This window comes from Aedes albopictus, chromosome 2, assembly GCF_035046485.1.
Source record: "Aedes albopictus strain Foshan chromosome 2, AalbF5, whole genome shotgun sequence".
In the NCBI taxonomy this organism is placed as follows: domain Eukaryota; kingdom Metazoa; phylum Arthropoda; class Insecta; order Diptera; family Culicidae; genus Aedes; species Aedes albopictus.
This window is the reverse complement of record NC_085137.1, coordinates 219,930,788-219,948,627: the sequence shown is the minus strand read 5'-3', so window position 1 is coordinate 219,948,627 and position 17,840 is coordinate 219,930,788. Positions and strand designations below refer to the sequence as shown.

General features: G+C 41.5%; 1 protein-coding gene across 3 annotated transcripts in view; it reads right to left on the bottom strand.

The window, feature by feature from the left end:
- The window catches only part of LOC109433115 (ATP-binding cassette sub-family G member 1), a 214,966-nt gene that overhangs the window by 151,069 nt on the left and 46,057 nt on the right, over positions 1-17,840 (bottom strand). For all 3 annotated transcript variants that reach the window (XM_029855594.2, XM_029855588.2, XM_062851161.1), the window contains exon 2: positions 5,002-5,626. Coding sequence is in view for 2 of the 3 variants with exons in the window: in XM_029855588.2 (XP_029711448.1) it covers positions 5,002-5,053 (52 nt within the window). In the remaining variant the exon portion in view is untranslated. The remainder of the gene's footprint in view (positions 1-5,001; positions 5,627-17,840) is intronic.

Sequence of the window (17,840 nt, the reverse complement as noted above, 5' to 3'; positions counted from 1 at the left end):
TAGTTTTTTTTATGTGTATTAACGAGATTTTTAGCCCTAGGCTAGTTCATCTCGGGGCCCACGCTTTATTTCGCTTCCGAAGGAAGAAGTCACATTTTGTGAGTTTGTCGGGAGTGGGATTCGATCCCTCGGCGTGATAGTCAAGTGTTCTAACCATACCACCAGGTCCGCTCCACTAGGGATCCTAGTATTCCTTCAACAATTACTGCAGACATTGATTTCATCATTTTTTTTATCCAGGAATATTCCTACAAAAAATCTTCCAGGTATTCGCTAAGAAAGCTCTCCTGAGATTCCATAAAGAGTTCCTAATGGGGCTTGCTTCCGGGATTCCTCATCGGGTTTCTTCAGAAATTACTTCCAGAGTTCCTCCAGGGATTCACCGGAAATTTCTTCTGTTATTCTTACAAAAACGAATTCCGAGATTATTTTAAACATTTCTAGAAGAACTCTTATTGGGATTCCATCAGAAACTCCCGCAGGAATTAATCCAGGATTTCAGGATTTCCTCAGGAATTTCAGCGGTTTCTTCAGTATTTCCCCTGAGAATTCTTCAGAAAATCCTTCTGGAATTCCCTCAGAAATCGAACTTTGTATTTCATCAGGAATGAATCTTGAGATTCCTCCAGGAGCTCCTTCGGAAATTCCTCCCGGATTTTTTTCAAGAATTATTCCAGGTATTCCTCCTGGCATGCCTCTAGGATTTCATTCAGGCATTTCTCCAGAGACTTCTGCAAGAGTTCTACCAAGAATTTCTCCAGGTATTACCCCAGATATTTCCTCAGGAATTACTCCAGGAATTTATTCAAGTTTGGATCCAGGAATCCTTCCATGAATTCCTCCGAAAATTCTTCCAGGAATTTCTTCTCTAAGGTTTCCTCTACACATTCCTCCAGGATTTATTTCATGGATCCCTCCAGGAATTCCACCGATGATTCCTGCAGTAATTCCTCCAGAAAATCCTCCTGGAACTCCACCAGAAATTCCTTTCTGAATTCCTCTAAAAATTTCTCCTTGAATTCCTTCAGAAATTTCTCCATGGATTCCTTCCAGAATTCCTCTAGAGATTCTTCCAGGAATTCATTCAGGGATTCTCAAGATATTCATTTAGGGATTCCTCCTGCAAATCTTCCATGAATAGTTCCACGGATTTTCCTCAAGATTTCCTATAGAGATTTGTCCAGGAATTCCTCCTGAGGTTCTCCCAGAAATTGTTTCAGGGATTCCTCCAGTTTTTTTTTTTTTTTTTTGCAAGAATTCCCCCAGGATTTTTTCCAAGTAATTCTCTAGAAATTCCTCTAAGGATGCCTCCAGGAATTCCTCAAGAGGTTACTTAAGTATTACCCCAAGAATCCCTTCAGAAAGTCCTCCAGGAATTGATCCAGGAACTCCCATAGGAATTCCTTTAGAAATTACTACCGCAATTCCTTCAGGAATTCCTCCTGGAATTCCTCCAAAAATTCCTCTGGGAATTCCTCTAGAAATTTCTCTTGGATTTTCTTCAGAAATTTCTTTTGGAGTTTCTTCAGAAATTTCTCTTGGAATTTATTTAGAAATTCCTCCATTAACTGCTTCCAGAACTTCTCTCGAGATTCCTCCAGGAATTCATTCAAGATTTTTTCCAGGGATAGTTCCAAGGAATTTCCACAAAAATTCCTTTACAGATTAATCCAGGAATTCTTCCTGGGATTCCGCAAGGAATTTATCCAGAACTTCCTGCAGGAATTTGTCCAGAACTTTCCAGGCATTCCTCCTGAGGTTTCTCCAGAAATTGCTTCAGGGATTCCTCCAGGGATTTTTCAAAGAATTTTCCCAGGGATTCTTCCAAAATTTTCTCTAGAAATTTCTCTAAGGATTCTTCTTGGATTTTTTCGAGAGGTTTCTTTAGAAATTTCTCCTGGGAGTTTCTCCATGGACTCATCTCAGGATTTCTCCAGCAATTCATCTAGAGATTGCTTCGGGAGTTTTTTCTAAAAACTCTAAACTCCACTAGATTGCTCCCAGAATTCTTTTGAAAACTCCACCAGGTACTCATCTAGAAATGTATCCAGAGATTACTCCAGGCATTAGTCCAGGAATTTCACCAGGGATTTTTCAAGGCAATTCCCCAGGGTATCCTCCAGGGATTTCTTAAGGAATTTCTCGAGAGATTCCTCCAGGAGTTGATACAGGCATGTCTCCAGAAATTTATCCAGGGGTTACTCCAGGCATTCCTCCAGAAGTTCCTCCAGAGATTTCTATAGGGATTCCTCCAGGCATTAATCCAGGATTCCTTCAGAAATTATTACCGCAATTTCTCCAAGAATTTATCTAGAAAATCCTCCAGGGATTCATTTAGAAATTACCCCAAGAATTCCTCTCGGAGTTCATCCAAGAAGTATTTCAATAGTTCTTTCTGGGATTCCTGAATGATTTCCTCCTGAGATATCTCTAGGAATTCCTTCAAATATTTTTTCAGGAATCCTCCAGTAAATCCTCAAGGGATTCTTTTAAAAATTTCCCAACAAATTATTTCTGGAATTTATTCAAGAATTATTCCAGGTATTCCTCCTGGGATTCTTCCAGGATTTCATCCAGGCATTTTTCCAGGGACTCCTCTAGGAGTTCTACCACGAATTTCACCAAAAATTACCCCAGGTATTTTTTCAGGAATACTTTCGGTAATTTATTCAGGAATGGATCCAGGAATTCCTCCAGGAATTTCTTCGGAAATTCGTACAGCAATTCCTTCAGGAATTGTTCCGGGAATTCCTCCAGAAATCCTTCCAGGGTTTCCCCCAAGAGTTAATCCAGGAATTTAGTCTCCGAGGTTTCCTCTACACATTCCTCCAGGAATTATTTCATGGATTCCTCCAGAAATTCCTCCGATGATTTCTCCAGTAATTCTTCCAGAAATTCCTTCTGAAATTGCTCCTGTAAGTCCTCCAAAAATTCCTCTGGAAATTTCTCCTGGAACTCCATTAGAAATTCCTCTCAGAATTCCTCTAGGAATTTCTCTAGGAATTTCTTTGGGAATTTCTCTATGAATATATTCAGAAATTTCTCCATAGATTCCTTCCAGAATTCCTCTAGAGATTCTTCCAGGAATTCAGAGGCTCCTCAAGAAATTCCACCAAGATTTACCGTAGGTATTTCTTCAGAAATTCCTACAGGAATTTCTTCAGAAATTGATCCAGGAATTTCTTCGGAAATTCCTTCAGCATTCCTCCAGGAATTTCTGCAGGAAATCCTTTAGAGATTGCTTCCGATACTCTTTCAGGAGATTCTTCAGGAAATTCTATAGGAATTTTTTCAAGGGATTCATCCGGAAATTCTTTCAGGTTTCATCTAGGAATAAATCCATGAATTTCAACTCCAGGGATTCCTCTAGAAATCCGTCCAGGAGTTATTTCACGAGTTCTTCTAGAAATTTCACCAGGAATTCCTCCAAGAATATACCAGAAATTCCTGCAGGGATTCCTCTAAGGATTCTTCTGTGAGATTCCTTCAAGAATTCCTCCTGGAATTCCTCCTGAAATTCCTCTGGGAATTCTTCTAGAAGTTTATCTTGGAATTTCATCAGAAATTTCTCTAATGCTCCAGGCATTACTCCAGGAACTTCTCCAGGGATACCTCCTTCAGAAATGTATCCATTAACTTTGGAGCCAATGGCTGAAAGTCTCTTTAAAAAAGACAAATCAATCAATCAATCCATTAACTTTTCCAGGGAATCCGCCAGGAATTTGTCCTAAAAATTTTCTAGGATTTCCTCCAGAAATCCATCTTGGAATTGCTGAGAAAATTTGCTTATGATTTCACAAAAAAAAATGTGCCTATGATGCTATTTTTCAAAGTAGGTGGTGTCTGTGGAAAATGTTTGATTTTCGCTGGAGTTTTCCGGAAAATTAGGCAACCCTGATTTTTTTCAATTTAGTTTTTCAAATATATATGATCCCTACCTTATTTCATTAACCTTCAGAAACTTCATACCAATATGTACGATAATGAAAAAAATCCCCTAATGCTCTAGGCATTGGTCCAGGAACTTTTCCAGAGATTCCGCATGGAATTTTTCCAGAAGGTTCTCCCGGATATCCTCCAGAAATACATCTAGGAACTCCTCCTGCGATTTCTTGAAGAATTCTTCTAAGGATTCCTCCAGGAATGCATCCAGAAATTCCTCCAAGGATTCATCTAAAAAATTTTCTAGTAATTTCTACAGGGATTTCTGATGCGGATTCTTCAGATTTTTTTTGCTGAAATTCCTAGCATAATTGCTTTTCGGATTCCTCCAGGAATTCATCCAGGGATTCCTCCAGGTATACTTTCACAAATTACTCCAGGGATTCCTGCAGGTATTGCTTCGAGAATTCTTGTAATGATTCCTTCCGAAATTTCTCTCGGGATTTTTTTAAAAAAATATTCAGTGGTTAGTTAAAAAATTTCAATATTCCGTTCATAATGATGATTAACCTGGGCTTGTTAGGGGAATATCTGTAAATAAAAAGAAAATCGCGTTAAGTACTGTTCCTTTGAATTCCACTAAGAGTTTGCATCCTTTGACAGATACGTATTTCGACCTCAACTGTAAGGTCGTCTTCAGTGTCTTGTACTTGACTCGACTTGACTTGACCTAACTTCGGAAGTGGTGCGCTGTATAGCTGTTTGCAATACAGCGCACCACTTCCGAAGTTAGGTCCGACGCACGGGTTTGGAGAAAAATCCAACTTCGCTTGTCGAAAACCCCGATTTTCAACTAAATTGAGAATATAGATCTATGTTTGTCACCACGACAGTGGTTTTCAGATTTTTTTCTAATTTCCATATATAAACTAATGAAAAATTTCTGGGGGAGGGGCCTGGCGGATTCTGGGGGGGGGCCTGGCCCCCCTGGCCCCCCTCTAGTTACGCCAATGATTATTCATGACCCAGTAGGATATACTTCTGATAAAAAAAAAACAAAATAGCAACATCGTTAATTGCTTACATGCAATGTTTATCGATAGATTATATTCAACTTACCTTTCTTGCCCACCGAAACGGTGTAGTTGATGTTATCGAACGTGATATCCATGACTGGTAGCGAAATATATCCTGGAGCTAACCGATCGACTCTCGTGTCTTGTTACTGCTGCATTCAAAACGTGATTAATCTCAAGGCACTTTTTTCGAATCCTGTAATCTACACGGCACTCCTCGTAACGAATCGTGGAATTTTCTTACTTCACGTGCAACAAAACACACCTCAGATCAGAACATTGACACGGAACTATCGTTTATCCCAGAATCACACCGGCTACACAGCCCTCCAGTCACCGTTTAATAGACAGTTAGCATTATTTCTTCAAGCAATCTCTGCTCCTTCGGCGTCTTAGAGTCAACACAAACGTTAGAAACGCCTTCCGCACTCGAGTCGCAGCGTATGCAAACTGAGAATTAAAAAGCAATTCTCAGGAGCCCGTTCGCGTCTTGCCAGCCGTCCAGCGTAACCACTCAGCTGTGCATCATCTCATGATAATCTTCCGTGCAATGGTAATGTGGGATGTCCACGCGTTGAATCTAATCAGCAATCGGCAGCGTTGATCGACGGTAGATTAGAGTGTCATTCAGGAACGAGCGACGACCACCCCTGCACTGGTTAATTTGGCTGCAATGAGAATGGGAAGGGAAATAAGCCTTTAGCTAAATGTAATTGCTATCATCATGAAAGTAAATATTGCATATCTAATTTCATGAAGGTTATGAATCGCGATCTTTGACACAGCATAGTACATTAGGGTGGGACTAATTTTGAAAAATCTCTCCGGGATTTGATTTCCTAAGTGGAAAATGATCTGCTAGTCGAAATATTGGGTTTCTCATTAATGTTTAGACTACTGTGGTAATTTGAGAATCTCCACTGAATCATTTCCCAGCGAAATTTCGCACTAATCAAACTTATTTTGTTTACCTGTTGTGCATCCGACGCCCCTGTCATGAACTCAACCGAATTTGTGTATGCCAGCCGCTGCGAAGTCGTGTGCGAAATTCGACTGTGATGATAATGAATTTCGGCCGAGTCTAAATGGGTGCAAATGTCGCAATAAGTGAGCTGCGCAAAAATGAGCGTTTTCGGTTGATATTTAGGGGTGCCGCAATTTTTGCTAGAGTAAACATTGACAAAGCATTTTAAACATTTCGTCGTTGCAAAAACGAAGGGCGAATGAGCACCCTAAGAACGCTTCCCCGAGATGCTGCAAAATGTCATAAAAATGTTGTTCTCGCGACACGATACAAGACCATGGGCCCCCGTCTCCTATGACCAAACCGGCCAAAGCGCGGTCGCCCCGATGACAAACGACGAGCTCATTGCAATACAGGTCGGACTCGATCTCTTAAATCAAACAAGACTAGCCCTGACATGTTAAGAATGACTCTGCGTAGACAGAAGCGAATCTCCGGAGAGGTGAAAAGCCAAAGATTGGTTCTACTGTCCAAACTCGGGATACAAACCTATCTGCCTTCTGAATATCGCCGGGAAATTGTTAGAACGGATTATTCTGTCGAGGCTACATGGAGGCTATATATGGTCTATACCGAGAAAACCGATGACTCTGGTTTCTCGGATTACCAGCTCGGCTTTCGGAAGGTTCGATCGACTTCTTCTTCTTCACAATTCTTCACAAGTCCCCACTGGGACTTGGCCTGCCGCGCTTCAAAAATTAGTGTTCTTTGAGCACTTCCACAGTTATTAATTGAAGGGCCTTCTTTGCCTGCCATTGCATGAATTTGTGTATATTGTGAGGCAAGTACGATGATACATTTTGTCCAGGGAGTCGAGAAAATTTTCCCGACCGGGAGTCGAACCCGCCGTCTCCGGATTGGCGATCACTAGCCTTAACCACTAGACTAACTGGAGACCCAGGGTCGATCGACGGTGAACGCTATTAGGGCTCTAACAAAAACGGCCGAAATAGCGTTCCAAAAAAAAGCGAATGGGAAACCGCTATTGAGCGGTCGTCTTGCAGCACAGTGGAAAAAGAAGTAGTGCAAACCGACACTAAATTCTGTATCTTATGAGCACATCCAGTTCATAAAATGAACAGAACAGTTTTAGGCGTAAAATTGTCTGGAAAATCGAATGAAAGTGGTTGAACAGACCGTACGGATCATTATCCTACTCTTCTTCTTCTTCTTCTTTATGGCTCGACGTTCGCATTGGAACTTGGCCTGCCTCACTTCAACTTAGTGTTCTTAGAGTACTTCCACAGTTATTAACTGAAGGGCTTTCTTTGCCTGCCATTGCATGAATTTGTACATTGTGTGGCAAGTACAATGATACACTATGCCCAGGGAGTCGAGAAAATTTTCCCGACCGGAACGGGAATCGAACCCGCCGTCTCCGGATTGGCGATCCATAGCCTTAACCACTAGGCTAACTGGAGACCCCATTATCCTACTCATTTTGCCCTAATTTCCCAGTTTTTATTGACTTTTATATGAAACTAGCTCTAAAACACTTATGAAGCATGAATAGTAGCGTGGCTCAAAATACCACATGTCAAAAAGTTCGATGGGCCCCCTTCTCATTTCGTTCTATATGACGCCACGATGCTCTGGTCAAATTTTCAGCTAAATCCGTTAACATTTGGGCGGTGCTAAACTCATTTGAATTTTGTATGGGAGTTTATATGGGAAAACATCGAGTCTGTCTTGGTTCGTCGTTGCATCGCGTCGTCGTCCTGCGTGCGTGCTCGTCTTCGTACGGGGCGGTTAAGTGTGTTTTTGGAGGCAAAGTGGAAGTGCCTCTTTTTTCATTCGGATCGGCCGCGTCGTCGTCGACAATTTGAATGTGCACATCGTCGTACCCGTGTGTTGTTGTAGCGGTTCAGTGTGATTTCGAGGCCAGTTTGTGGAAGATGCTGCAGCACATACGCACTGGACACTTCGAAGGATGTTTATTGGTGAGCTCGTTCCATTTTATCACAATAATTAATGCTATAGGATGTATAAATTCTGCACTGGGTTTTGTGTATTTATCTAACAAATATTGAAAAGTTCGTCACGTCATGTGTCGGCGCTAGTTCCAAATGCACATTTAGTTGGTAATAAATATTTTTCTTTCATTTTTTGCATGTACACAAAAATTTGAATGGTTCGTCATCTTCGGTGTCGACATTTGTAATATTTTAGCCCAAATGAATAAATGTCTAATAAAGACTAAATAATGTCTAAATAAAGACTCAAATAAACGTTGCATGAATTTCTGGAAAAAAGAGAGGGTCGGTAAAAGATAGACGGCGAACCATGCGGTAAGATCTTTCTGATTTATTTATCCCGTGTTATTTTGTTAATACTTGTGAATCGATCGCGTTCAGCATTTTCTCGCGCGGAAACGCAAACTACAGATGCGTCGGTGTTTAGCATTGTGTACTCCTTAGTTGCGAATGAATAACTTATGTAGGGTGAGTTGTGCCTCAACAATAGATCGCGTTCGTCGTCCAAGGTTTAGAAGGGTATTTCTTCGCGAGCGCATTATTAATCGCGAATCAACACATTACATTCGTTTATCACGTCGAAATCCTCAACACATCTCCATTTCCCCTGTCCAAACTCCTAGTGATTTCTCGTAGTAACGCAGAGAATTCCTCGGTTATTGGCCTAAGCGAGAATCATGTCATCATTTCCTTCCCTATCCTCAATTGACCTGCATTCGGACGCGGCCGGCGCTGGTATTGCTTATTGAAAAGTATTGGGATTGCAGCATTTACACAATGAAGAGAAAGCTAATCCCAAGCATCATCTGTTGGTTCTTTGTGTAAATGCAGTTGTCCTTGCAATAACAGAGGAGCAACCGCGGGCGGTCAATCATGCTCATGCTCATGCTCAGTTTATATGGGAAAACATCATTTTTAGCATTTTTCTCATGAGGGGCACTATTTTTACTTAAAACACATAACTGATTGTATTGAACTATAGTCTCACATGTGCTGAAAAACTTTGTCGAAGACCGCAAAGTCATCCAAAGCTTGTGGGAAAAGATATTACACGCAGACCATCTGGTGGTGCTTAACATTCAACATGTAAAGGAATAACAATAGCAATAAAATCCCATTGAATGGGCACGTATTGTCTAGGCTATAGCTTTTTTCGCAAGTGTCTGATCACGTAGCGGTCTTCGACAAAGTTTTTCGGCATATCCCAGGCTATATTTCTATAGGATCGATTACGTGTTTTAATGGAAATTGGAACCCCTTCAGAAGAAAACTGCAAAAAACGATGTTTTCCCAAATAAACTCCCATACAAACTTCAAACAAGTTTAGCACCGCCCTAATGTTAACGGATTTAGCTGAAAATTTGACCAGAGCATTGTGGCGTCATATAGAACGAAATGAGAAGGGGGCCCATCGAACTTTTTGACATGTGGTTTTGCCATACAAGCTTGATCCACCCTAATGAATATGTATGCATTTCCTAGAAGAACTTTTTCGAAGGAACCAGATGTAAAAATTCGATTGGAAGTGATCGCAGTGACCGCGCGAATGTATTATGCTCTTTTTACTCCAATCTTACATATATTGGGGACTACGAAGCAAATTACCACAGTTGATCATGTGCGTGAAGCGCCGATTTTTTAACATGGGGAAGCATAGGAAGTCAATTTTAAAATGCTTCTAAAAAATTCAAAACATTATTTAATTAAAAACGAATTGATGTACGAGTTAAGAATCTTCGTTTTCTAGGCATTTAGTACCCGATCTGGGAAAAAAAAACTTTTTAATCAAAATTATATGCTAAAAAGTTTGCTAATTGAATTTCTCAGCACGTACTCCAACCCGCTTCTAATTAAATATTGTTTTGAATTTAAAAAAACTGACTTCCTATGCTTCCCCATGCTAAAAAATCGGACCTTCACGCATATAGTAAACTTTTTCCAGGAGGCAGCAGCGTGGAAGTACAGCGTCCAATGAATTAACTACATCGGCTGTTTTCCTACTTTCCGCATCGACCAATGTGGCGCTAGCTTCTATGCGCGAAAAATCGCTAAAAGTAAATCGCAAAAATATTGTATGGCGAATACCATCTAAAGGCAAATTCTTCAAAGTGGAACACATTATTCGAAAATATATTTGGAAGTGGTTGTGCACAATCAGGTATCAGAAGGCCGGCTCCAGAGGCACGTTATCCTCCATTTGGGACATTTGTGCCATCGCCAAAATAACAGCCTATTTCATCATCTACCTGAGGGAAAAGGAAGGAAAAAGGATTTGGATGGGGATATGGACAGGTAGGGAAATAGGAAAAATACCCTGGAAGAGGGTACTAACGCACAAGCGTACCACAATGGGTTCAAACAGCGCCCTGAAAAGGGCACTGTAATAACGCATAAAGCGAAAGAGAGCCTATAGCTCTTTACCACAGCGGGTCAAGAACAACAGAATATCCTGAAGATTCAGGTTTCTGAAGTCAGTTTCACTTAATAAGTGTTTACCGAATACTCGGAAACGCAGTTGCGCGAAAACTGGACAGTTACATATCAAATGATACGAAGTTCCATAATCGGATTCACAGCTATCACAGGCAAATGAATCAGCTTGCTGAATATTCGCCATGTGATAGCTGAGTCGGCAGTGGCCAGTCAATGCTTTGACCAGCATGCTGCAATTCTGCTTAGACAGATTAGTTAGATACTTCGCCACCCGTAGAGATGGCTCAGCACTATACAATTTGGTTTGACGACATGACTCCAAACTATTCCAATATTGTCTGTGTTGAGTGACAGCCCAGGTGTGAATCTGAAGCTTAATCCAACACTTCGATATCGGAATAGCTGGCTCAGGGCCAATGAAGTCATGTGATGCTCCAGAGCGAGCTAACTCATCAACCAATTCATTTCCAGCGATGGAAGAGTGACCAGGTACCCATAGAAGGTGAACAGCGTTTGCTGAATTCAGCTCCTCGATTTGAGTTCGACAAGCGATAACTATCTTCGACCTGGAGTTGGCCGAAGCAAGTGCTTTAATAGCAGCCTGGCTATCTGAACAGAAGTATATTACTTTGCCCATTACGTGCTGCTGAAGTGCTGATTGCACTCCGCACATAAGAGCAAAGATTTCGGCCTGAAAAACGGTACAGTGTCTACCAAGTGAATAAGACTGATACAGCCTTAGCTCACGAGAATAAACACCAGCACCTGCTCGACCTTCGAGAAGGGAGCCATCAGTGTAACATACGATGCCGTCTGAAATACTTCTTTCCAGATAACCAGATGTCCACTCATCCCGGGAAGGGAATTTCGTGGAAAATGTCCTATATGGAAAATTACAAGCAATTGTAAGATCACTTGGAGCAAGGACAATTTTGTCCCAATTCACCAAAAGTGGAAACAACGAGGTGTGTGTTGAACTGCGGTTCACAGGAGTTTCCTCTAGTAGACCGAGTACCCGTAACCGGTAAGTGCAAGAAAGGGCTTCTTGTTTGAGATGAATGTGTAGTGGGGCAACGTCAAAGAGAACTTCTAGCGCTGCCGTAGGAGTTGAAGAGAACGCTCCAGACATCGCCATTAAGCACATCCTTTGGAGATGGCCTAATTTTGATTGGACCGTTCTCACTTCGCCCTTTTGCCACCACACAAGACATCCATAAGCCAATATTGGCCGAACCACAGTTGTGTAAATCCATTTGATATACTTGGGTTTTAGACCCCAAGTTGTACCAAAAGTACGCCGGCATTGCCCGAAGGCCATACAAGCTTTCTTGATTCTGAACTCAATGTGAGGTGTCCAGGAAAGCTTGGAATCAAGAATGACTCCAACGTACTTTACCTGTTCAGTAACATCGATTTCAGAATCAAAGAGACGCAAAGGTCGAACGCCATTACGGTTTCGCCTTTCCGTGAAAAGAACAATAGATGTTTTACTCGGATTAACCGAAAGGCCATATTGGCGACACCAACCCTCAACTACCTGAAGGGCGTTTTGCATCAGGTCGAAAAGGGTGCTGATGCACATACCAACTAACAATGTTAGGTAGTCGTCGGCAAAACCATAAGTAGGAAAACCGCTATTATTGAGTTGCCTCAATAGCGTATCTGCTACGAGATTCCACAAAAGCGGTGATAAGACTCCCCCTTGGGGGCATCCACAAACACTCAATTTCCTAATCCCTGCTAGACGCAATGTCGAGAAGAGATATCGGTTTTTGAGCATTTGGTGAATCCAATTGGAAATCATTGGAGATATACCATGACTCCGTGCGGCTTCCAATATGGCATCGAAAGGCACGTTGTCAAAGGCACCCTCGATATCTAAGAAAACGCCCAAACAAGATTGCTTTTGAGCGAATGCTTTCTCGATATCGTAAACAACCTTGTGTAAAAGAGTCACAGTGGACTTACCAGATTGGTAGGCATGTTGGTTCACATGAAGAGGCACGTTGGCCAGATGAACATCACGGATGTGATGATCCACAATGCGTTCTAAGCATTTCAGAAGAAAAGAGGTCAAACTGATAGGTCTGAAACTCTTTGCTTCTTCATACGACGCACGACCCACTTTCGAAATAAACTTTACAGTAATATCCCTCCAGGATTTGGGAATATACCCTGTAGCAAAACTGCAAACAAGTAGTTTTTTCAAAACATGTTTGAAATAATCAAATCCCTTCTGAAGCAAAATAGGATAAATCCCATCTGCCCCAGGAGATTTGAAAGGAGCAAAGCTATTGAGAGCCCACTCAATCGATTCTATAGTTACAATACTCCGAGCCGAAGCTAAAGAATCATAACTACAAGAAAAGACATCAGGATCATCCGAAGATGTAATATCCACACATCCAGGGAAGTGTGTGCTGAATAAGCATTCCAAAACTTCCTCATCAGAGGAAGTCAGATCGCCATTTGGCAAACGAAGTTCGTTCACCCGGAAATCCTTAGATTTCGCAAGGATTTTGTTTAACCGACTGACTTCACTCAAGCTGGAAACATTTGTACAAAGGTTTTTCCAGCCGGATCGTTCAGCAGACCGGAGAGCTTTCCTGTAGGCCTTGCGAGCCGACCTGAAAGCCTCCGAACCAGCCGAACGTCGTCTGTTCCAACTCTTTCTACATTGTTTCCTGAGTTTCGCCAGATCAGAGTTCCACCAAGGGGTTCCTCTTGTGATCTTCACAGACCGTAGAGGGCATGCTTCTTCAAAAGCTTCCATGATGAAGGTCGTTGTAGTATCAACGGCATCATCTAAATCACTTGGAGTGTCAATGGATGGTGAATATCCATGAAATTTGGCTGCAACCAAATCAGTATAAAGATCCCAGTTTGTTGACCGAGGATTCCTGAAACGCAATGTTTGCGAAGTAACATTTAAATGTTCAAAAAAGATATAGCGATGGTCAGATAAAGATTCTTCATCTGACACATGCCAATTGGTCAGCTCGTGACTAATTCTGCTAGAGTAAAGCGTTATATCTAACACTTCCTCTCTAGCAGATACCATGAAAGTTGGGCGGTTGCCTATGTTAAGTAATGCAAGATCTGTACTACTTAAGTACTCCATCAAACTGGAGCCTCTCAAGTTAATGTCTGAGCTGCCCCAGATGATATGGTGAGCATTAGCATCACTGCCAACAATTAGCGGAAGGCCTTTTGAAGTGCAGTATGCGATGACTTGTTTGAAAGCATCCGTAGGGGATGGTTCATCATGTGGTAAATACACAGAACAATAGACGTATTTCCTGTTGAGGTTTCCAACAGATACATCAATTGTGATAGCACATACATCTATGGTGGTAAGTTCAGAGATGAGTGTAGCAACTATTGCGTTGTTGACAAGCACACAGGCTCGAGGCATGACACGCGAGTTTGCCATTTCATGTTTACTGAAAGTGGCAAACACCGGGTTCACAAGGTTTCCTAGATAGAAATTTCCCTTACGAAAGTAAGGTTCTTGTACCAAGGCCACTTGGGCTGTACCATTTTGCATAAGTCTGCAAAGATTGATCGTTGCTGTTCTTTTATGCTGAAGATTGATCTGAGCTATCCTAACCGTAGCCACTACCCAAACTAGGTAAGATTAAACTCTTCGCAACAGCAGCACAACAAAGAACAGCAACAATAAAACCAAATCGGTATCGATTGGAAAACGCCAAAGGCGAGGATACACAGAAAACACTGTGTAAATCGCATAATGCGAAACCATATAGGTGAAAATTTAAACTAATTAACAACATCTTCATAATCCCGCCCTTATTTAGCCTCAAGTGAGACTAAAGAAGGGCAGCTGATTGTCTCGGAGAAACACAAGGTCCACTGCACCATTGCTCCGGTTAGCGCAGTAAGGGCTACATACTGTGGAGGGCACCCTGGTACTCCACAGGCTCCGTTAGCGGTTAGGTTTTTATTAGACCCCCCTAGCCATTCATTCCTAGGCACGGTAAGCATAAAGCCGCATCACACCATGAATTAGGGGTCACCTGTTGGTGGATTCTTACCACCGGAACAGGCGGTCCGTAGTGTTATTCTTAGCCAATTGAGACAATCGCTACCGACACTACACAGCTATCTAGGCTGATCGAGAAAAGAAGTTGATATTGATGATCAACTTCATACGGACTCGAACAGCCGTCGGCTGTTTTCCTACTTTCCGCATCGACCAATGTGGCGCTAGCTTCTATGCGCGAAAAATCGCTAAAAGTAAATCGCAAAAATATTGTATGGCGAATACCATCTAAAGGCAAATTCTTCAAAGTGGAACACATTATTCGAAAATATATTTGGAAGTGGTTGTGCACAATGGTGACCACTATTAATCCTACCAAATATTTTTTCGGGAATAGCTTTCTATTTCAAGTAATTCAAGTTTAGATGCATTTCGCCATACAAAATTAAATTGATTTACTCCTGCTGATCAACTGTGGGTGCGCGCAAAGCGGGTAGTCCATTCTAATCGCTCACGTAGTACCCTAGTGGACAGAAGAGCTCTAAATTAGGTTAAGTGATTAAGAATAAATAAAAGATTTAACTGTTTTACGATTTTGATTACTGCGAGAAATACGATTTTGAATGCACTTCCCATTACGATCTGTGGTTTACTGGGTTTTACTTGACACCATTTCTGTCAGGTCATGGGTGCTTTATGTGGTATCTGCACAGATTCCGGAATGTGTAGACTGCAATGGGACCGCTGAGAATGTGCTTTTTGAATGCCCACACTTCGTGGAACAAAGGATACTTGACCTTTGCAAGATGTATGTGGTAGAGATATCACTCCGGACAACATTGTTGAAAAGATGTGTACGAGAACGGACAAATAAGATTCCTTTCTTTCCACGGTCTCCCAAATCGTATTTGAACTACGGATAAAATGGCGGGCCAACCAACAGCAAGTAGAGTTGCGGTGCCCCTCCTCATCCAGGAACTTGAGTCCATCGGGTAGACTAGCCAGGACCCAAGCTTCCAGGGGAGAGAGGACAACTTAAGGCGGTAGCTGGTGAAAAGCTTACTGTTAAAGTGTACTCATGAACGCCACCCTTCTCGAAGTCATCCCTAACGGCTTACCGCGAAGGTAAAGAAGAGAGAGAGAATGAGTTTAAGTGGGTCGATCCCCAAATAACCCGAGGAACACCAGCTGATTTGCTCATTCTATAAATAAAAAACACCCAGGGGGGTTTAGCACACGGTTCAATGTAGATATCAATAACATCGATTGTCTCCGCCATCAACATTTTTACTTTTTCCAGGATCTCACCTGTTATCGTAAGCACGATCCGCGAAACCGACGATTTCGACTCCTCCAGTCTTAACCATCCACAACGTTCCACAACGTTGGGCTAAGTATGGAACCCTGTACAGCAGCAATATGGCAACATTTATACGACACATGGTCATTACAACTGACAACCGTCTTAATTATGGAGAAGATACTGTCTGAAACATTGTTGACCGAAAACGTGATCGCTTACACTGAAACCTCCAATTAGGTAGGATCCATTTACACGCAAAATCTATTTAGGTCCCTCCATTTAGGTATTTAACGTTACCTAAATGGAATTTCCCAAGTAGCACACTTGTCACAGAAGAGTCACGGCGGCGCAGATTTTTGAGCAGAAGTCAATGTGCCTTAAGGTGAAGATATGACGAAGCCACACCGTAAATTTTCCAAAGCACAAATCTAAAGACCCGAATGCCAGATTGCGCTGAAAAGTTGATCGATTGGTTACCCGCTGGTTGTGACCAATCGATCAACTTTTCAGCGCAAACGGACATTCGGGTCTTTAGATTTGTGCTCTGAAAAATTTGAGATGTGGCTTCGTCATATCTTCACCTTAATTCTAACAAATAAATACTAACTTGCCAGAAGTAAGTCACAGTGACTTCTGCGCACGTACTATCGAAACGTACGTACTATCGAATCACAAATTTTTATTTGAAATTTCATTTTCAAATCAAATAATGTTATTTCTAGAACGCCAGGTTTGCCAAAAAATTACATGTGGCTTAAGGGTCCGTTTATTTATTACGTAATTTTGCTTGTTTGTGATCCTATCTTTATTGGAAAAATCTTCTTGTGCTCTGGGGATGCTTCGTAGAGGCATCTCGTCTCTGGGAACTTACATTGATTTTATTTGAATTATCTTTTAGAACTATCCAAACTGGTCTTGATATAATTAAATCGATCTAGATCAGTTATATCTTGTTATAGAAACATTATAAAAGTATTTTCAAAATCTTCTGAACATTGCTCCTTCTAGGACACCTCCAAGAATTTATTTTTTACTAGAAGGGATTCCTAGAAGTATCCCGGAGCTTTTGGAGGAATCCCGAAATTCTTGGAGGAATTCAAGGAAAATTATTTGATGAATCTTAGAAAGAATTCGTGTAGGAATCTCGGAATGAATTTCTGGAGGAATCTTTGAATGAATTCATGGAGAAATCCCGGAAGGAAATTCCTGGAGGTATTAAGGAAGAAATTCCGGAAGAAATCCTGGAAGTCCCGAAAGTATTACAGAAGACATTCTTGGTGAAGTTTCGGAAGGAGTCTCTGGAGAAATATCTGAAAGAGACCCTGGAATCTCATTAGGAATCGCAGAAGAAACTCCTGGAAGAATCCTTTAGGAATCCCAGAAAGAATTCCTGGAGAAACCTCAGAATCAACACCTTGAGGAATTTCGGAACTGAAAGAAACTTGAAGCTTGCAACTTCACCCAGAATTTCTCTAGGAGTTCTTTCGGGAAATGTATCAGAAATACTTACCGAGATTCCTTCAAAAACTCCTTGCAACAATCCGTAAGAATTTATTTCTGGAATTTCATACGAGATTCTTTCCGGAATATCTTCTGGAAATTCTTCAGGAATCCCTTCTGAAATCCGTCCACAAATCCTACAAGATCCCTAGCAAGAGCTTAATTCAGTATTCCTCTAAAAGCTTCTCCGAGATCCCTCCAGGAACTTTTTCCGTTTTTTTTTTTTGGGAGCTACTTCCGATTCAAGTATTCCTCCTGAGATTCCTACAATAATTTCACCAGGTAATCTTTCTGGAATTTTTTACAGGATTCTTTCGGAAATTCCTTCCGGGATTCCTCCGGGAATTTCTTCTGGGTGACTGTTCGGAATTACTTTTCAGGAACTTCTACCGAGATTCTTCTTAGAGCTTCTTCTAGGATTTCTTTCAGAAAACTGATTCCGGGATTTCTTCGAGAACTTTTTCCAGGAACATCTAAGAACCCTTTTTTGGTTTCTACCAAGAGCCCCGTCAGGAATTCCTGCAGACCCTTCGGGAATTCTTCCAGATGCTTGCAATGGAAATCCTCCTGTAGTTCATTATGGATTTTTTTGAGTATTTTGTTTTTAGAATTCCTCATGTAGTTTCTGTAGGATTTTCTTGAATAA